The following is a 21,943-nucleotide window of genomic DNA, read 5'->3' on the forward strand; positions in this document are numbered from 1 at the left end:
TTCAGGCTCCAGCAACTTTACCTGCTCAGCCATCTCAGGTGAGATGCCCGATGTGCATGGTACTGTCAAGTGACGTCAGAGGCCTTGTGTCTACTTAGCAAGCACTCTACCAATCGAGTTACACCTCTAGTCCCCAAACACATTTAGTATATTTTCCTATTGGTGAATGGTTTTAAAGAAATATTACCTACACATCAATTTCTACTTTTTCCTGCCATGTTGCTTCCAACCTCCATGATTACACATGTTATTTACCTTTTGGTTATCTCATTCTTACACAAAGGACACTGGGAAGGTCCTTTCTTCTGGTTAAGGAGTTTCAGCATACAAAATCTAAGTTGAGAGAGAGAGAGAGAGAGAGAGAGAGAGAGGGAGAGAGGGAGAGAGAGAGAGAGAGAGAGAGAGAGAGAACACCAATTTAAGTTACTTTCTTTTGTGGAAATAACACTCAAAAGGCAACAGCCATGAAGAAAATTCACGAATGCCTTCGAGAGTCATTTAAAGAGTAATGGCAGGTAAATTACAACCAATGATTTCTCAGTAATTATTTTTAGATGCTGCATAAGCAGAAAAATCAAACGACATAAGAAATGACCTATGAAAATTACACTTACCTGCATATGATTTACTGTTATGATCAAGTAAAACATTAAAAAATTAATGCAGCATATTTAATGATATATTCATAATTATTTCATGCTGCATAATCAGATATAAATGCTTAAGTACTTAATATAAAATGGTTATATTAGTTTAAAGGCTCAGTACCTAGTGCCATATATATATATACATACATATATATACACACATATATATATATATATACATATATACATATGTATGTATCAGAGGTAAAGTACTTGTCTAGTATACATAAGCCCCAGGTTTGCTCTCTAGAACCAAGTAAACAAAAACTCTGCACATCACTACAAATCTACAGGAATTAAAATAATCAGATTCTAGTCTGGCATGGTGCACATACCTTTAATCATAGCATTTGGGATGCAGAGGCAGGTGGATTTCTGTGAGTTCAAGGCCAGCTTGGTCTACAAAGTACATTCCAGGACAGCCAAGGCTACACACAGAGAAACCTTGTCTGGGAAAAAAAAAAAATGTTCTGAAGCTGGATGTGGTGATAAGTACTTTTAAAGGTTCTTTGTATTCAAAACCAGCCTGGTCTACAGAGTGAGTTCTAGGATGGCTAGGACTCCTTTTTTTTTTTTGTTTGTTTGTTTTTTTTCTTTTTTTCGGAGCTGGGGACCGAACCCAGGGCCTTGCGCTTCCTAGGCAAGCGCTCTACCACTGAGCTAAATCCCCAGCCCTCCTTTTTTTTTTTTTTTTTTTTGAGACAAGGTTTTTCCCTGTAGCCCTGGCTATCCTGGACTCACTTTGTACACCAGGCTGACTTCAAACTCAGGAAAGCACTTGCCTTTGTCTCTCACGTGATGAGATTAAAGATATGTGCCACCATGCCGTGATAGCCAGGTTCTTAATCCAATCATTCTTCACTTTATTCTTTGAGACAGGACTTCTTGCTGATGCTGGAGCTCATTGATTTGGCTATACAGCTAGCCAGCAAGCCCCAGGATCTTCTGTCTCCACCTCCCCAACACTGGGATTACAGGCACAGGCAGCCATGCTTAGCTTTTGGGTCCCGGGTACATAAAGACCGTATTTTTATATGGTAAATACTTTGCGCCAAGTGTGTCATTTTCTCAACCCAAAAATTACATTCTTATCTCACTCCACACACCAAAATGAACTCAAATTGATCATGGACAAGTAGTGAGATTCGGTGGTAATAATTAACGGTGTCTTAGGAACACAACTAATATTCATTACATATCTGGTAGCACTCCAGTTATAATAAGGGCTAAAGCAAAGGAAAATCCTTGCTGTTTTAACAGACATAATAGGGTAGGAAATAAAAAGCAGTTACTGACACTAATGAAAGCCAAGAAAGATTAAAGGAATTGAAAAGTCATTGGTAACAGTGAGCCAGGAGACAAATGCAGAGTATGGCCAAGTCTTTTAATATATATTTCCCTCTTTTTAAATTCCTTATTTGGGGGGGGGGGGGGGTTTGAAGATGGGGACCGAACCCAGGGCCTTGCGCCAAGCGCTCTACCACTGAGCTAAATCCCCAAGCCCTAAATTCCTTATTTTTAAATGCTTTATTCAGTAGATTTAGGCTAGGGCTAAGAGAATAGCAAGCTCTTACGGGATGCTGTTGTTACTGACCCATAAAACTCCTTGGGTAAGCTTTAAGAATGGCACTATCCAGTAAAACAGCTACTAGACAAATGTGGCTGCTGAACACTTGCGATGTGTCAGTCTGAACTAAGGTATAGTAAATATGGAACAACACAGGTGCTTGGGGAATGTAAATCACACTCTTTGGAGTAAATGTTTTCGCTTACAATTTCAGTTCATAGCTGGCTAGCTCCACTGCTTTGGGCAAAAAAGCAAGGCAGAAATATCAGGACATGTAGAATAGCAGAGGGGACAACACAGACAGAGGGAAGGGGAGGAGCACAGTGGGGAGATAAAGAACTGTGAACAAGATAGAACCCTAAAAGCATGGCCGAGGGAACTGTATCTTCCAGTCAGTTCTACCTTAGTTCCCATCATGCCTCCATAATGCCATAAGGGGGTTAGAGATATGGCTCAGCAGTTAAGGGCTTCGACTGCTTTTATAGAGGACTCAAGTTCAGTTCTCAGCACCTACAGATAGCGCAAAACTTCTTGGAACTCCTACTCCAGGGGATCCAACACCTTCTTCTGGTCTCCTTGGGCATCTACACTAATACACATACTCTTAACCGACCCACATGAGTGCACATGACAAATAAAAATAGAATTGAAAAAAGAAATGTTTCTACACAATATAGTTTGACAAGTAGAAGCCACAAGGCCAGACAACAAGCTTAAATAATAACAAAAATTACTATTTCCATTATTATTCTTGCTTGCTGAGTCAGGATGTGAGCTCCAATGTTCCAGCAACATGCCTGCCATGATCCCAGCAATGCTCCTGGACATGGTGAGGTGACGGACTCCTCCCTATCTGGAACTTTAAGTCCCAGTTAAATGCTTCCTTCTATAATCCTCTCGGTTAGGGTGTTTTTTCACAGCAACAGTAACTAAGTCAAGGTGTACGCTATCATGACACACTTTCATTTCAAAGGCTAGATGCTGTGGTCCACACCCGCACCACCAGTATTTAGGAAGCAGGAAGATCACAGGAAGTTCAGTCAGTCTGGTCTATATATCAAGCTCAAGGCTACCCAGGGATACACAGTTGAAATGACTCAAAAATAAATAAATAAATAAAATAAAACAACAACAACAAAAGGAAAATACAACAAAGAACATCAGGGAAGACAGTTTCCTTTAGAAAAGGACCCTGACACGACACACGAGACAGACAGACAGACAGACAGACAGACAGACACACACACACACACACACACACACACACACACACACACACACGACAAAAGGACCAATCACAGGTGACCACAAAAGTGTAGCTCTACACAGCAGGAGCCAAAGAATGAGGAGTAGTCTGGAAACTGGCTCCGGAGAGAAGCAGCTCTGAAACAGCTGCAGTTTGGCCCTAGGATTCATCTTGAATTTCTAACTGCTAGATCTATAATATCGGAAACTGTTTAAACAACAAAAAAGAGCAAGATTATTAACAGTCTTCCCTCAGAATGGGGGAGACAGGTCGCAGACACCAAACTCTTTGGATGCTCAAGTTCTGTACATAAAAAGGTCTATAGTTGATTTAGAATAGGTAATATAATGAAGTATAAAGGATCCAGAGCTGGAGAGATGGTCCCGTGGTTACGAGGACGTGCTGCCTGCGGAGGACCTGAGCTTGTTTCCCCGCACCCACATTGGGCAGCTCACAGCTATCTGTAACTCCAGCTCCTGGAGACCCAACCATACGTGCATACATTCACACAAGCATAGACACACATATAAATAGATTTTTTTTGTAAATTAAATAACACATGGCTATGTCTTTATATAGTTTAGCAAACAATGAAAAGGAGAAAAGGTTTGTGTATGCTCAATGTAGACATAATTATTTTATGGTTTCCAGGATATTTTCAACCCATGGGTGATTCAGTCAGCTAATACATAACCTCTAGGTATGGAGGACTACATGTGACTGGAATTATTGGTATTAATGAATTGAAAAATCAGCACCAAAAGCCCGCAAACACTGCACCTTCTAAAGGGGAAGAGCGGAAGGACAGGCAGGAATGAACAAGGGGTGATGGCTGAAACACAATTTGCTCATTTCACAACTGCTTTCTATACTCACCCTTGGACACCAAAGCAAACAGAACCGCTGTACAACATGACCATGTGATTTCTTACACAGACAGGCAATGTTAAAACTTTACCAAGAACAATGGCTACAGCCAATATACATGAGAAATTCCTAAGTGCTCCCTGAGGAAGAATGACAGGTTTTCTTGTCATTTAACTGAAGAAACAAATGCTGTTCAATGAACACATGCAGAAGCTAATAATGTATGTACAAAATCATTCACTTACTTGCAAAATATGTGGTCGCACTTTGTGGAAACCGGTTCTTTGATCAGTTCCAAACTAGAAGAATATGGAGACAGGGAAAGAAAGAGTAAGTGTGTCATTTTGGTTAGAGATACACTTAAGTTGCTGAAACTGAGCCTGAATATTGATTTAGGACAGTGGGTCACAACCTATGGGTCGAGACCCCTTTGAGGGTTGAATAGCCTTAGATCATCAGAAAACACAGATAAAACAGATATTTAAAGTAGCCACAAAAATCATTTTATGGTTGGGGGTCATCACAACATGAGGAACTGTATTAAAGGTCAAAGCATTAGGAAAGTTGAGAACCACTATTTTACGATAATTCAGTACTAAAGGTCTGCCATGCTAGGAACAAAGAACAGAGGAGAAAGTTTGATCCTGCTGGGTGTGCTGGTGCCCCCAGCCCCCGAGAGGCAGAAGGAAGCAGGTTGATCCTGAGAATTCAAGACCAGTCAGGGCTCCACACTGTGACCGTGTCTCAAAAAAACAAAAACAAAAACAAAACAAAAGATCCTTTCACCAAGCATTTAGACACCATGACAGGAATATGGGTCTCCTCAACACTCTGGATTACGTCGAAGATTAGCTAAGCTGGGAATGAAGCTCAACAGCGGAGCACCTCCCAACCAAGTTCAAGGCCCTGGGTTTTTCTGGTATTTCTTTCCCATTGGTTATTTTCACTGTTAACCAGCATTCTGAATGCATACTCTGAATCTTAACTAAACTCCACAAACACATAAAAATTGTCCTTAGTGTGGTAGTGTAGTCCACCAGAACTTGAGAAATAGAAGCAGGAGAATAAATTTGGATCATCCTGGACCATACAGCAAGCTAATGGCCAGCCTCGCCCCCTCACCCCCGACCCCCATCTAACCAGTGGCTGAAAAGATGGGAGATGGCTCAGCAGTGAAGAGCACTTGCTGGTCCTCCAGGGGAGCAGACCAGTTCCTAGGACCCACATCATGTAGCTCACAATTGTCAGTAGCTCTAGACATACCTTGATATGGACGGACAAACAGACAGACACACAAATAAAACCCTAAAAAAATGACAGAAAGGTTTGCTTTAAAGTAAGCTTTCCCTCAGTTATAAACTTGAAAAAACAAACTGATTTTTGTGTGTATGTGTGCCTGAGGGCATATATGAACACCACACTCATGCAGTGTCCTTGGATCCAGAGGAGGGTGTCAGATTCCCCGGGACCAGAGTTACAGGCTGTTGTAAACCACCTGATGAAGGCACTAGAGACTGAACCTGTGTCCTCTGAAAGAGCAGCCAGTAAATGCTTTTAACCACTAAGCCATCTCTCCAGCCCATTGTAAGTTTCTACTTGCCTGAATTTTAATTATGTGAGTACATGTGTTTAGAGCAACCAAGGAGTCAGTCCTCTTAGCACCTTTATGAGTGCTACCAACTAAGACCACCAGGCTTGTGCCCAGGTGCCTTGCCCATCCCACTGGCCGGCCCATCTATGAGTTTTCAACTGTAGACCATTTTTAGTCAGTATCAGTCCATCCTCCCAGAATCTGAATCATCACCCCCTTGTGCAGTGTTAACCACCTTTGCTGGTTCCTAACCTAGCCTAGCTCTGCTCCAGTGCCGTGTATCCAAGCTGTACTCAACTGCTGACAGGTCAGTAGAAGTTTGCCATGAAATCAGACATTAGGCTATCAAAGTGCTTGTGTTCAAGTAACATTAAATTTACTTGATATGGCCCCAAAGCCAACAAGTGATGATGCCAGTTACCCCCCTCCACCCACGAACACTGTCTCACTATATAGCTCAGGCTAGCTGAGAACTCATGGTCCCTCATAACTCAGTTCTGAAATCCTGGGAATCTAGGCATATGCCACCATACCAAGCTGGTGATTTAGATATACCACAGCTAGGGCAGAAAATGCTCCTTTAAATGAAAGGATAAAAGTTCATCAAAGGTATGTATGCACTGAGAGAGAGCAAGGGGGAAAACACTGTAGTGTATGCAGGGTTCAGTACTCTTTGAGGTTTCAGACACCCTTTAGGGATCTTGGAATGTATGCACCCTAGCCATGGTAATATGAAGCCTAATTATATATTTTTGATTGCCTCACAGTACTTAAAAAAACGCACTCATGTACTGCGTGTGTATCAGACTATTTGTGAGTGTGTGCTCTTGCTGTCATGCACATGTGAAGGTCAGAGAACAGTCTGTGGATCCTAAGGATCAAACTCAGGCTGTCAGGCTGCGATAAGTGCTTTTACTGCTGAGCCATCTTAACAGCCCACCTCACACTGTGGTTTTGGCAGGGATTGGGAAGGACTTTAAAACTGAGTATGACAAGTTCAAGCATTTGCACAAATAAAACAGGAAAGTGAACTGTACGAACCTATCATCTGGAAGGAAGAAATGTGCTAAAAAGAAAAACTAAACAGGACAAAAGGACACAGCGCAGTGCATATGAGCAGGTCTATATAGAGCAGCAATAAAATGCACAAACGAGGAAGTGACGGCAGAGGACAGCTGAGTCATAAGGACAAACTGCAATCACTGGAGACGGAGCAGAGAAGTGAAGCTGAGTAGGACTGTGCCTTGTGTTAGTGTATGCCAGTCACTCTGCTGAGAAGGCACAATGGAGGCCTGCAGAAGGTCAGAGGTATCTGGGAGCCCAGCCGGTCCGGAAACTGTCTATTGTCTGCAGCTTTATTCTGTGTGAGGCACAGACACCGAGTTCTAGTGGTAATGGCCATGTAAGACACTAAAGAGATGACTTGCTAGTGTGAGAGCAACACTGTCCTTCTGTTACATGTAGAACAGGATCACAGGAAAGGCTGGGAGGGAAGAGCACCCAAAGGGGCTTGGTAATGTAGGCCTTGTGGTCATGGGGGTCCTGACAACACAGACACAATGAACACACCCGACTAAGCCTGAAGGCTGGCTCCTCCTACTTAGCTCTGTCTGCATGAGCAGAACAACTTCAGGCCAAGCTTTTTACCTGAGCCTTGCTTCCACCTTGGCAGTCTTCTGGGGTCACTGTGAGAACACAACGTCCACAGGAGACTGATCTGTCACTACATCACTGCTTCTGACAGGCTAGACACCAAAGGAAGTTCTTAGTAAAAGAGAAATTGGATTGAGTCATGATACCAGATGGCTTTCATTCTCACCACTGACTCAATTCTGAAATAATTATATTTCAGTATGGTAATTACGATCCAAGCTATATAAACACACTGTAAACACCAACTCTGAACAGATGAAAACTCCCATATGTAAAAAGGTAGTGACTGTTGTAGGAAGAGCTTGGAGATGAATAGGAACGAAAATGGGAAAAAAATGAAATGTTTCTCTTCTAGCTTCTGATAAGAGTAAATGTTTACTACAAAATTCAAATGTTTTAAACACTTTTCATGCCACACAGTATTTCCAGCCTACTGAGTATCTGTGCTTTGAGTTTTAACAGTATGAATCACTGGGAGCAGCAGCTAGTTTTTTTTTTTTTAAATGGAACTACTAGGTACCCATTTCAGCACTTAGAAATGTTACATAGTCACATTTAAAAAGATAAAAGGAGCCTGCCAGCCAGTGGTGACCCATGCTTTTAACCCCAGCACACCAGCACTTCAGAGGCAGAAGCAGGTAGATCCGAGTTCAAGGCCAATCTGGTCTAGAGAGTGAGTTCCAGGACAGCCAGGGATACACAAAGAGAAATCCTGTCCTGGAAAAACAAACAAGCAAAAAACAAAACAAAAACAACCTCCCCGACCCAGACACACACAAGAGCGCGCACAAGAGCACGCGCACAGACCAGCACAAGGACGTGCCAACAGAGCCAGGTATAGCAGTGCACATTTGTGGTTCCAGAATCTTGGGAGGCTGAGATGGGAAGACCACATGAACTCAGGACTTGGAGACCAGTCTGGACATCACAAGACCCTACCTTGAGAAAAAGAACAAAGGGGCTACTCCTAAATAATTTAGGGACAAAAGGAATCTCAGGCAGGACACCCAAGGACTGAGTACCTTATCCTGCAGCCAACCCAAAGAACAACTTTTGTTTTATTTTTTTTAGGCATCCATCCATCCATCCATCCATCCATCCATCCATCCATCCATCCATCCATCCATCGGTTTTTAGACAGGGTCTCTATGTAGCCCTGGCTGTCCAGGAATTTGCTATGTAAACCAGGCTAACCTCCAACTCAGAAATCCCCTTGCATCTGTCTCCCAATAGTTGGAACTAAAAGTTCCAAGTAACAGTGTTTAGTCATAATCAGTTATCATTAGGAACTAATATACGGGCTACGAGTGTAACTCAGCAGTACAGTGTGCCTATAGGATTCACTTCCTATTAACATACTGAAGAGGAGGGTTCACATAACTAAAAATCGTCCAGGTAGGTTGGGACTATAGGTGTAACGCAGCCTATCATGAAAAAGCCCTCGGTTGAATCCCAAGGAAAGAAAAAAATAGGTTAGGTTTAGTCCCACTCTAGAACATTCTATAAAATGACCTTAAGCTTCAAAAAGACTAGTTTTGAAATTATTAAAAGCAAGCCTGGCATGGTGACATACACCTTTAATCCCAACACTGGGAGGCAGAGGAGTGGGCATCTGAGAAATGAAGGCTAGCCTGGTTTACAAGGTGAGACTCCATATCAAAACAAAAAGCTAGCCTAAAACTTGCAGACGCACACCTATAATTCTAGCATTTCAAGGCTGAGATAGGACGACTTTGAGACCGTGTCTCAAGGAGAACAAGAAAGTGCAATAAGAAGCCAAGAACGCCGAGCAACTGAAAATTTAGCAGTAACCTTTCTTTCTTGCAACTTTAGTTTGCATATGTCTGAATTTTTAACTGATGGTTTAATTTGCCAGAATGAGAAAGCACATTACATTTTTATGATTGAGTCCCCCGGGAATGTAAAATAAATGGACCCAAAGGCCACATTATTGGAGACTTTTTTTTTTTTTGGTTCTTTTTTTTTCGGAGCTGGGGACCAAACCCAGGGCCTTGCGCTTCCTAGGTAAGCGCTCTACCACTGAGCTAAATCCCCAGCCCCGAGACTTTTTTTTTTAACTTATTTATTTTTTATGTACTTGAGTACACTGTTGCTGTCTTCAGACACACCAGAAGAGGGCATCAGATCTCATTACAGATGGTTGTGAGCCACCATGTGGTTGCTGGGATTTGAACTCAGGGACCTCTAGAAGAGCAGTCAGTGCTCTTAACCACTGAGCCACCTCTCCAGCCCTATTGAAGACTTTCTGATCACTGTTTATAATTATTTTTAGTAAGCTTAGGCTTTTCACAGCCCATCTTTCTCTTGCAGTGTTATTTCTGCCTCTGTGGCCCTGATATTTCATAGACTTGGATGTAAATCTCATTAGGACTTGTTTTTGTTTAGGTGCAATGCTGAGGGTAGAGGCTAGCACTTTTGAAATCTTGTCTCTGAAAGCACACGCATCTTCCTAAACCTTATTAACTTGATGCCAAACATAAATAACAACCCCAAGAAGCACAGAGTCAAATTTACTTGAATCTATCCATCAAAACTAAATGGGAACCCCCACCAAAAAAAAAAAACCCCAAACCAAAACAAACAAAAAACACCCCTCCCAAAAAAATAAACCCCCAACTGATTAATTAAAAAGGAATTTTTTTTTTTCTGGAGCTGAGGACTGAACCCAGGGCCTTGTGCTTGCTAGGCAAGTGCTCTACCACTGAGCTAAATCCCCAACTCCCAAAAAGGAATTTTTTGACATGGTGGCATGAATGAATACATGTGGAGGCTCTAGACTGATGTTTCCCTTGCTTTCCACCTTATGCACTGAGAGGGGCCTTTCACTTGAACCTAGAGCTCACTGTTGTAGCTAGCTAGTCTAGCTAGCCAGCTGGTTCCCACGCACTGGGATTCTAGGTATGCTGCCAACCCACCTAGCATTTAAGTGGTTGCTGGGGATGCAAACTCCAGCATCTATGCTCTCGTGGCAAAAGTTTTCCCACCAAGCATCTGTCTCTCCAGCCCTCTATTTCTAAATATTGTGCTCTAATATTTAAAGACTATTAAAAAGCTGAGAACAGTGGCACATGTCTTTACTCCCAGTAGAAGCAGAGGGATCTCAATGAGTTTGAGGTAAGTGTGGTCTACATAGTGAGTTTCAGGACAGCTGGGGCTACATACTGAGACTCTGTACAGAAAAAACAAAAACAAAGCAAAACAACAACAACAATAAAACAAAGCACAAAAAAGTTAGGCTGGGTACAGTTCAGAGATGGAGCATATACACAACAATCAGGAGATCCCAACTCAACCCCAGCACTAAAATAAATAAGTATTAAGAAGTAATTTCAAATTTAAGTAGGGTATGACAGTATATGTCATTAATCCTAGCACTTTGGATTTAGAGACAGGAGGATACCTGTGAATTCAAGGCCAGCTTGGTCTACCTGATGAGTTCTAGGTCAGTCAGAGCTATACAGTAAGACTATCTTGAAAAAATGGAAAAACAAAACAAAACAAAACAACTTAGTTTATTGAATGTCTACTATATCCTAGATGCTAACTAATAAAGATAATATAAACTGTCCCCAAGCAGTTTAAATTCTCTGGGGAAGGAAAGAAGTTGAGTAAATTACATAGTATGTATGTCATAGTAAAGAGTAACATAAAAAAATTAAAGGATCCATGTATCTAAAAAGTTGGTATAGCCAAGCAATAGTGTGGGCACTTGTCTTTAATCCCAGAAGTGGAGAGGGAGGTGGATCTCTGTGAGTTGAAGCTAGCTTATCTATAGAGGGAGTTTTAGGACAGCCAGGGATATACAAAGAAACTATCTTGAAAAATCAAAAGGGGAGAAATGGGGGAGGACAGATAGGAGGAAGATGAAGAGGAAGAAGAGGAGAAAGAAGGAAGAAGGAAGAAGAGGAAGAGGAGAAGGAGGAAGAGGAGAAAAAAGAAGAAGAAGAAGAAGAAGAAGAAGAAGAAGAAGAAGAAGAAGAAGAAGAAGAAGAAGAAGAAGAAGAAGAAGAAGCAGCAGCAGCAGCAGCAGCAGCAGCAGCAGCAGAAGCAGCAGCAGAAGCAGCAGCAGAAGCAGTAGTAATAGAAGTAGTTGGTTTAAAAAACAAGGCTGGGGGCTGGAGAGATGGCTCAGCGGTTAAGAGCACCCGACTGCTCTTCCAGAGGTTCTGAGTTCAATTCCCAGCAACCACATGGTGGCTCACAACCATCTGTAAAGAGATCCGATGCCCTCTTCTGGTATATCTGAAGACAGCTACAGTGTACTCATATATAATAAATGAATAAATCTTAAAAAAAAAAAAATCAAAATTTATGCAGGAAAAGAAAAGGCAGAGGAGAGGGGAAAAAAAAAGAAAAAAAGAAAAGGCAGGGAAGGACACATATGCAGTATGTGGAGGCTGTTAAGTTTACACAGAGCAATTCAGAGATGTCTTAGTGAGAAAGTGACACACACACACGCACACACGCACACGCACACACACACACGCACACGCACACTTTTAATCCCAGCACTCAGGAGACAGAGGCAGGAGGATCTCTGAATTGATGCCAGTCTGGCTACAGAGTTAGTTCCAGGATGGCCAGGACTATATAGAGAAACCTTGTCTCGAAAAACAGACTATAAATAAATTTTTAAAAAAGGAGTGGTATATAAATTAAGATTTTTCTTTATTTTTATGAAATATAACGTTTTTCGTTTTATGCCTCTCTGTGTGTATGCACACACATACATGCAGGTACCTGCAGAGGTCATTGGATCCCCGGGTCCAGAATTACAAATGATTGTGAACTATCAATTAGAATGCCAGGAACCGAACTGTTCTTCCTCAAAGGAGCAGGAAGCAAGCACTCTTTAATGCTGAGCCGCATAAATCAAGCCCCAAGAACCAAGATTTTTCAAGGCAGGTAATTATATCCATCAAAAGGTTATAGTCAGAGAGAGCATGCTGGCTCACAGGCAGAAGCAGAGATTAGGCTGCAAATCTTAAGCACAGCTTAAAAGCCTGGCTACGGGTCTAAATAACCACAGCACCAAAGGAGAAGAGACGCAACCCTTCCAATTTCTTTCTTTTTAATAATTTATTTACTTTATTTGATGTGTACTGGTCTTTTGCCTGCATGTATGTCTGTGTGAGAATGTCAGGTCTTGAAATTACACAGTTGTGAGCCACCATGTGGGTGCTGGGAATTGAACTCAGGACCTCTGGAAGCACAGTCAGTGCTCTTAACCGCTGAGCCATCTCTCCAGCCCTTGCTTAGGATTTTTAACATTCCTTAGGCCAGGGACTCTTTTCTCAGAGTATTCATTTCTTCATCATTTCTTTATTTTGTGGTACTGAAAACTGAACTTGGAGTCTAAAGCTATTCATCATGTTTCTCTACATCCAAGCAAAAAGAAACGGTCATATGTATCCCAGGCTAGCCTCACAGTCAAAGATGACCTTGATTCCTACTCCTCCTGTCTCTACCTTCTGGTGGGATTACAGATGTCTGCCGCTAGGCCCAATTTATACAGTGTTGGAAACTGAACCTAGGGCTTCCTGTGTGCTAGCTAAGCCACTCTATTGATCTATGTTCTAAGTCCTGGTGCATAAAATTCTAATATGAGCGCACTGTCGCTGTCTTCAGACACACCAGAAGAGGACATCAGATCCCATTACAGACGGTTGCGAGCCACCGTGTGGTTGCTGGGAATTGAACTCAGGACCTCTGGAAGGGCAGTCAGTACCCTTAACCACTGAGCCATCTCTCCAGCCCCCATAAAAATTGTAAAAACCACAAACTCATACAGTAAATACTAATTTCCAAAGGCCCTAGAAGGCCTGAAAATGAAGAACTTCCTGCGTACACAAGAGAACTTTCTGGGGTAATGGAAACACTTCCTATCTTGGAAGTAAGAGTTACACAGATAAACACTGGTCAAAACTCACTCTTTTAGCCAGGTGTGCTAGTGTATGCCTAGAACCCTAGTACACAACAGGCTAAGGCAGGAGGATAAATTAATAAGGTTGAGGCTGATTTGGTCTGTACAGTGTAACTACCCCCACCCAAAAGCAGGAATGTGGAAGTGCCTGAATAGACCAAAAGATGGGTCTTCTCTTTACTTCATAGAAAAGGGAATTTAAGAGCTCATTCCACACCAGAGTTGCTAAAAGCTCTGAGGACTGGTGGTGTTCTCATTTAAATTTACAAGACCAGTTTCAGCCCAAGTCTCACCCCGAGACAGATGCTCTCTCCTGCAGACCCCAACCACTCATTATGTTATTTTGACGCTTTTTATTAGAGGAATTCTAAGAGATCAGGCTGGTCCTACAGCTGGAGAAAAAGCCGGAATCCTGCCACGAGGAAGAACAGATCAAGACAGTCTTTGGCAGGGAAAGGGGGAGGGATGGCAGAGTGAAGACTACTTTTCTGAATTCTTAAAACTCTTTAGTGATGAAAGACACAAAGTCATTTTAATATTAATAGATTGTTTTTCTCGGGGTTGGGGATTTAGCTCAGTGGTAGAGCGCTTGCCTAGGAAGCACAAGGCCCTGGGTTCGGTCCCCAGCTCCGGTCCCCAGCTCCGGAAAAAAAAAAAAGATTGTTTTTCTCTATTATGTAAAGCCACTTCTACTCATTTGCAGGAAAAGTAGTCACATAAAAAATTCTCAGATTAGTAAACTCTTCCATTGACTTACCAGATTGGACACTCCAAGATTTTCTGCATAGCATGAAGGACATTTTGTACTTCTTGAATTCGAACAGCAGATAAATCCATTTCTTCCACTTCCAGTGAACTTTAAACACAAATTAAAAAACACACGTAATTAAACTGCATTAAAAGGCTTTTAAACACACTATCTTACCTGCCAACTTTCTTTTTCTTTCTGAGGCAAGATGTCATATAACCAGGCTTTGTACCTGCATGTACTCATGCCTAGTGCTGGAATTGCTGAAGGTAAGTCACCCCTATCCACGCTTTTTGGAGGAGTTCTCACTCTGCAACCCACACACGTCTGGAAAGAACTATGAAGCCCAGATTACCCTCCAACTTGTAGCAATCACCCTGCCTCAGCCTTCTGAGTACAGGTGCGAGCTACTGCACCTGGTTTGTCATTTCTAAATAAGAAAAATTTAAATTTGAGTGCTTTAGAATTATACCAACCAGAGAGCTGACTGATGAAAAATCTTCATTAAAAAACAGCGGTTAACAGCACTGACTGTTCATCCAGAGGTTCAATTCCCAGCAACCACATGGTGGCTCACAACTATCTATAATAGGATCCGATGCCCTCTTCTGGTGTGTCTGAAGACAGTGATGGTGTACTCACATATATAAAATAAATGGAACTGTTAAAAAATATTTTAAAGGGGCTGGGGATTTAGCTCAGTGGTAGAGCGCTTACCTAGGAAGCGCAAGGCCCTGGGTTCGGTCCCCAGCTCCGAAAAAAAGAACCAAAAAAAAAAAATATTTTAAAAACAATATCAAAAACAAAGAGAAAACCCAGGGTCTGAAGAGAGGGTTCAGTGGTTTAAAATATGTGTCTGTTCCCAGCACCCATGTCAGATAATCTGGAACTCTAGATCAAGGTCAGAACCTCTGCATACACATATACATAATTAAACATAATAAAAAAAAATCTTAAAAAAAAAAAAGTTCCCCAGGCGTCCGTGGCACATATATTTAATCCTAACATTGGGAAGGTGAAAGCAGGCCGATGTCTGAGTTTCAGGCCAGCCTGGTCTACAGAGTGAATTTCAGGACAGCCAGGGCTATATAGACAACACCTGTCTTAAAAAACAAAAAACAAACAAAACAAACAAAAAATCCAATAAATAAACAAATAAAACTTTTAGCAGTTGCTCTCTTTGTAGCAGCAATCTCAATTCTCTACTCTTTGATATGTAACCTCTAAAACCTTCCTTTGGTCAATCCCTTTCTCCAAGAAAAACTATAGCAGAGGGATGGTTGTGAGCCTAGCCTTGATCGGCTGAGCTATCTCTCCAGCCGGAGGCACTGGACAGAATCAGTAATATCTGAACCTTCTCCAGCGTTTGGGCTTTTTTTTTTCTTTTCTTGCTTAAAAACCAGGATCAAGCAAGGTGCATTGGTGGGTGTCATGCCTAGAATCTCAGGGACTGGAGAAGTTGAAGGAGGAAGATGGCTTGAACACAGAAGTTCAAAAGTCTTTCTGGGATAGTTCAAATCGATCGGGTACGATGGTTTAAACCTGTACTTTCACCAGTCAGGAAGTACAGGCAGGAGGATGAAGAGTTCAAGGTCACCTAGAGCAAAAGGAGTTCAAGGCCAATCTGATTACAGAAGACCTTGCCTCCAAAACTCCAAAACAAGCAGAGCATGGTAGTGGGTGGATACCTTTAACCCCTCCTCCCCACAGACAGGGGCAGGTGGATGAGTTCGAGACTAGCCTGCTCTATATACACAGTTCCAAGCCAGGTACAAAAATGAGACTAGACTCTGTCTCAAACCTAATCAACTACCCAGCATGTAGGAGGCAGAGGCAGGCTGATCTCTGTGAGTTTGAGGGCAGCCTGGTCTACAGAGTGAATTTCAGGACAGCCAAGGCTACACAAAAGGCAAAACCAAACCACCACCACCAACAAAAACCCTAACCAAACAAACAAAAAAGCTCGCATGTTTTTAAAAAGTCAACAAAACGAACACTAAAAACTGCTGAAGCTTCTCCACCCTACCTCTTCTAGATGTTTCCCTGTTAAGGCACTTAACCTCAAGACTCTTTAAACACTTCTCTGCCAACAGCATTCATTAATATTGCCATTCCCTTATGAACTTCTAGCGCCTTCTGCGAAATGTACATGGGTCTAGTTCTTCAGCAGTTTCCCTCCACAAACTCCGTCTTTTCCTCTTCCCTGCCACACTTTCGGCCCGCCTTTCCCCTCATCCTCTAGCCCGCATCCTTATACTGCCTTCAAGGTACAGCCAGGACTCCCTCACACATCCATTGCCGTCTTCCTCACAGTTGCCCCTGGGAATGCACAAACTGCACCCTTCCCAGGAGTCCTGTTTCAAGTCTTGGAACTTTGGTTCCGCTCCAGGCGTTTTCCTAATCAGTAAACACCCGTCTCCACCTGCAGCTTCCCACCTTTCCTAAGAGTATTCCGAGGTACCGTCTCTGTTCCTCAGGGCTGTCTCACCTTTCTTCCGAGAAAAACCTCCGTACTTCCAAACGCCGAGGCCTAAATGCCGGAGAAGCCCCCCCGGGAAGGAGATAGGTCTTCGAGTTGCACCAGCGGCCACCGCGCAGCCGCAATTACAATCTATCTGAAATTCCCGCGCTCTTCGTCGCCAAGGAAACCGGCCGCTTGGCGCCTAGTGCTAGCCTTTCGGAACAAGAGATCTAGACACGTCAGCGGAAGGGAGAGGAGGAGCAAGTTGAGGCGTGGGGCGCTGAAACTCTTTCTGGGCTCGGGATTGGCTACCTAGTCTTCCTGTATGTCGTCACTAGAAAGAGACGGAAGAGAAAGAATTTTCAGTTTTCTATTAGGCAGCCCCTTCGCATCTACCCCTGCCTATTACGTCACAGTAATTCTGTACAAAGGGTCGGAATCGCTACCTGAGGCCGGAATATGAGCGCAAGGTAGTGCCCAAAGCAGTTGCAAGACGAGGCCTTATCCCTCCCTCAGCATTCCTGCCATGGAAGTCTCCAGTTTCGGTAAATAGAGGATTGTGGAAGAACTACCAATTCCAGCATGCATTGCGGAAGGAAAGGCCGTCTCCACAGCATCCCTTGGAAACTGTAGTCTTACGGAAAAGGAGCTTCCCACGCCGGAAGCAGGCACGATTACCACAGTAACCCAGTCGATACAACAGAGACCTTCTCGCGGTTATGTCACTTGGCTGGTATGCATCGCAGCATTTTGTGTTCGTGGTTTGCGCACCAAAAATAGGCTAAAAGGAGCTGCAAGTTCCAGGAAGACTACAATTCCCGTCCAGCCCCGCGATTCTCGGGTAACTAGTCCTCCAATGTCAGTGACCTGGAAAAAGCAGAGGGTGGCCAATCGGCTTGGGAAAGGGAAATCCAACCAGCTGACATCTGCGTACTAGTTCCGCCCCTCGGCCTGGGTGTTTGTTATTGTTGTGCGGTTCAGAGAGCTTCTGTCCCGCCCTTGCCAACGCAGCATTGACCAATCGATAGAGTGGTGATTTTGAGGGGCAAATAGACAGAGCCAATCATCTTGTGGAAAACTCCGGGAAACATGGGACTAGGCCCGGTCTCTGTCCGCCATGTTAGATTCACCCCGCAGGGATAGCAGCCGAGCTGGCCGCGAACGATTCTTGCACTGGCCACTGGCAAGCGCCCCCCGTGGGCGGAAAGCTGGTAAGGAAGACACTACTGTTACCTAGAAGTAGGGACTCGGGTGCTCGGGGAAGTTCAAGGGAAAAATCTTGCAAAGAGGACTGACTTTTTCCGTGTTCAGGGGCAGCCAGTCTTTTCGGTGACCAAATGAGGGGGTCGCTTAGGTTGTCATCGATAGTGGGGGGTGGATATTGCATAAGGGAGCAAGTTCATGGCTTAGAAAAGCCGTTTTCTGCTAAGAGAAGGTCTAGATTCCCCGTAAACAAAAAGAGAGCTTCAATGATGGTGACACTGTCCTGGGGACATGAAGTTACGGGAAAACGATTACTGGAATACTAGGATTACGTCTGCGACAAGAAAGGACACACATCTTCCTCATTCTAACCCTTTCCTATTTTTGAGGCTCTATTGAAGGAAGATATCTTGATCTAGGACCTTCTGGGTTTAAAAGGCGTCGTTTTTCCCGTTATGTCAAACACCCACTGAAAGGTGATCTGAAAGGATCACACATTTTCAAGCTTAGGTTGCTTGTGCCTACTTCTGGTAAAGAAAATGAAGTTCAGATTCCCAGGTTGGCTTTATTAAAATTATTTGTCGGGGTTGAAAAAAAAAATCACATGAGGAAACGCTGACTTTGGCCACGTGAACGTGAGTCAATAAGACATGAGTTTACAATGCCACTTAGGAAAGTGCAGGCTTAGGCCCAGCTATCTGACTGCTGGAGTGTAAACTTCAGGTATAGCTATGGTTAACTGTACTTTTGATATTTTCACAATTGCAAGATTAATGCTGTGGCTGAAAGGATTTTCACACGTAAGCCCTTTATAAAGACCTGTATACTAGCCAGCTAAACTAGATCCTCCTACTTCCTGTTTTCTCCCATTGACAGAGCAGCTGGTTGAACTCCAAAGTATGGAAACTAATTCCCACTTGTGTAATTTCAGAACGGGGAAGATTAGTTTCCTTCCAGATAGAAAAGAGTGGAAGAGTATTTCTTGAGGTTGGAAAGTGTGTTTCAGAACTTTTACGTTTAGCAAACTGGGTCACTTTGTTTTTCTGATTTAAAAATAAAAAAACAAACTCCAATATGCTGGGGGGAATTGATGAGAGTCTGCCTAAATTTTAAAGCTCCTAAGGAAGAACTGCATGTAAGGTAAATGAATGCTGGATGTCAACAGGTTTGGTATTAGAGATTAGCATTAATTTGGCAGTGAAGTTAACTCTAGATAAAGACAAGTAATGGAGAAAAAAGAATAATTGAGTATATAAAATAGTCAGAATTAAGAATGCAACGTTCTGGGGTTGGGAATTTAGCTCAGCGGTAGAGCAATTGCCTAGCAAGCGCAAGGCCCTGGGTTCGGTCCCCAGCTCCGAAAAAAAAAAAAAAAGAATGCAACATTCTTGTGTTTTAATACTTTATTTATTTTTAGAGCATCGGTGTTTTGCCTGTTTGTATGTCTATAGGAGAGAGTTAGATCCCCTGGATTGGAATCACAGACAGTTGTAAGCTGCTACATGGATGCTGGGAATTGAACTGGGTCCGTTGGGGGAGAAGGTAGTGCCCTTAACTGCTGAGCCATCTCTCCAGCCCTATAAGATTCTTAAAATGACAGTGGTATCCACAGTACAATACTCTGGAGGCAGAAGCAGGCAAATCTATAGCAGTTTCCAGGCCAGCATGGGCTGCAGAGTGAGATTATGTCTCCTTCAAAAATTAGTAAGAAATAGGGGGTTGGAGAGATGGCTTAGCGGTTAAGAGCACCGATTGCTCTTCCAGAGGTCATGAGTTCAATTCCCAGCAACCACATGGTAGCTCACAACCATCTGTAATGGGATCTGATGCCCTCTTCTGGTGTATCTGAAGACAGCTACAGCGTACTTGTATATGATAAATAAATAAATCTTTTAAAAAAAATTAGTAAAAAAATAAAATAGAAACTATTTTAAGGAATTAAAGAGGGGGTTGGGGATTTGGCTCAATGGTAGAGCGCTTGCTAGGGCCCTGGGTTCGGTCCCCAGCTCCGAGGGAAAAAAAAAAAAGAGGAATTGAAGAATTGTTTCTGTTGATAATAGTTTGCATCTTTGGACACTGTTTCAAGGAATTTGCTCACTTTGTGGCGCTAGAAATTGACCCCACAGCTTTGCACATACTTAGACTGACTGGTTCCACCTTAATCCCAATCTCCTAGACCATAATTTTATTAGATTCCACAACTAGTCTTGTGGTGGAACTGCATGTGGAACCCAAGTCTTCCCGTCCCATGGCCTCCCTTCCTGTGACATTAGAAAAGTCTAGGACTTAATCTTGTTTGCCTCTTGTATGTGGAACAGAATCTGGCCTTTCTAGATGCAGAGTGAAGATGTGCTGAATATTTTAAGAGGTGGTAACATTTGCGGTGGGAGGGGGGGGTGGTCAATGAGTTTACTTGTAGCTTTAAACAACTTAAACTATCTTTTTTTTTTTTTTTTTTTCGGAGCTGGGGACCGAACCCAGGGCCTTGTGCTTGCTAGGCAAGCGCTCTACCACTGAGCTAAATCCCCAACCCAACTTAAACTATCTTTCCCCCTAAAGTCACAGCTCATCAGTAAGCAAAGTCCTTCATTAAAATCAAACAGATGGGCTCAGTGGTTAAGAGCACTGACTGCTCTTCCAGAGGTCCTGAGTTCAATTCCTGGCAACCATATAAACATTGTGGCTCACAACCATCTGTAATGGGATCTGATGCCCTCTTCTGGTGTCTCAGAAGACAGCTACAGTGTACTTATATATAAATATTTCTTAAAAAAAAAATCAAAGACTTTAATAGTAGGTAGTTGATTAAGGAATCAACAGCTTCTTAGGCATGATAATGGTGGATTTTATATTTTTTTCTCATTTTACACATATTTATGAATGAAAGGATGAATATTTTGTCGAGAGAGAAATTGTCATGGGGCAAGGTTGTAGCTCAGTGGTAGAGCGATTCCCTAGCATCCAAACATCTGTATTCTATTTGCAGCAACACACACACACACACACACACACACACACACACACACACACACACACACACACCCCTGAAAGGAAGGAATTCTGGATAACAGAATTAGCTCGCAGTTGGCTATTTTGGAAGCTAGCTGTAGCTGATAGGTCCAAAAGAACCCATTATGTTACTTTCTTCACTTTTGTATAGCTTTAAATTTTCCTGTAATTGTGGAAGATTTGTTGTTCTTGTTTTGTTTTGTTTTGTTTTGGTGTTTGCTTGCTTGCTTATTTTCTGGAGACAAGTGTTCATTCTATAGCCCAGGCTATTTTGTTCTCATTGCCTAAAATTGGAGATTCCCTTCCTGCCCCCCCCCCCCAAGGCAGAGCCCTTGTCCATGTTAATCCACCATGCTGGCTTATGCTAGAGATGCTTAACTATCCAAGCACTGACATAGGCAGTGAAAATCTCAGAGACCCAAGACATGTTAAAGGAGTTTTTATAGACGTGGACAGAATTTAAACTCTTTTCAGACATTTATCCCCTCCCCACACTTCTCCTCTTTAATCCTAAAGCCAGGATCTCAATGTTTCCTAGGCTGACCTAGAACTCTTGGACTCCTGCTACCATCCTGCTGCAACTTCCTGAGTAACTGGGACTACAGGTGTGTGCTCACCTCAGCTTTTCTCTCTGACGTGCAAGTTCTATGTAAGTGTGACTGTAACAGTACAAATCTTTATGGCAATAGTTTGAGCATTACTTCTGAAAAAAAAATTCTGTGTAACTGAGATTTGAAATAAAACACACTGCTAGATAGTAATGTCACCCTAGGGACATTGTTTCTCTCATTCGCTATGATCTGCCAAATCTAACTTACAGATCAGAGCTGATGTCTCTGGGTTTTTAATCCCTTCCTCTTCCTTTCATCTACCCATCCTCTCAGCTCCAGCCCGACAGCATGGAACCACAGGTTACTCTAAATGTGACTTTTAAAAATGAAACTCAAAGCTTTCTGGTTTCGGATCCAGAAAATACAACTTGGGCTGATGTTGAAGCTATGGTAAGT

At 42.7% G+C, this 21,943-nt stretch overlaps 2 protein-coding genes across 27 annotated transcripts in view; one reads left to right on the top strand and one right to left on the bottom strand.

Moving 5' to 3' along the window:
- The window catches only part of Brca1 (BRCA1, DNA repair associated), a 60,320-nt gene extending 43,013 nt beyond the window's left edge, over positions 1–17,307 (bottom strand). For 3 of the 5 annotated variants that reach the window (XM_063269583.1, XM_008768092.4, XM_039086542.2), the window contains exons 1-5: positions 17,171–17,307; positions 16,752–17,058; positions 14,273–14,371; positions 4,573–4,626; positions 256–333 (exon numbers count right to left, since the gene is read on the bottom strand). In XM_063269583.1, coding sequence (XP_063125653.1) covers positions 256–333; positions 4,573–4,626; positions 14,273–14,352 — 212 coding nt within the window. In that variant the 5' untranslated portion in view covers positions 14,353–14,371; positions 16,752–17,058; positions 17,171–17,307. Of the gene's footprint in view, positions 1–255; positions 334–4,572; positions 4,627–14,272; positions 14,372–16,699; positions 17,059–17,170 lie in introns of those variants that run through there. The other 2 variants (XM_039086541.2, NM_012514.2) reach the window with 2 other exon arrangements.
- An 11-nt stretch (positions 17,308–17,318) lies between these two features.
- Nbr1 (NBR1, autophagy cargo receptor) overlaps positions 17,319–21,943 on the top strand; it is a 28,641-nt gene continuing 24,016 nt past the window's right edge. For 4 of the 22 annotated variants that reach the window (XM_006247323.4, XM_063269134.1, XM_063269130.1 and 1 more), the window contains exons 1-3: positions 17,426–17,565; positions 21,475–21,585; positions 21,821–21,937. In XM_006247323.4, coding sequence (XP_006247385.1) covers positions 21,836–21,937 — 102 coding nt within the window. In that variant the 5' untranslated portion in view covers positions 17,426–17,565; positions 21,475–21,585; positions 21,821–21,835. 22 annotated transcript variants of the gene reach the window in all.

Source organism: Rattus norvegicus, chromosome 10, assembly GCF_036323735.1.
Source record: "Rattus norvegicus strain BN/NHsdMcwi chromosome 10, GRCr8, whole genome shotgun sequence".
Lineage (NCBI taxonomy): Eukaryota > Metazoa > Chordata > Mammalia > Rodentia > Muridae > Rattus > Rattus norvegicus.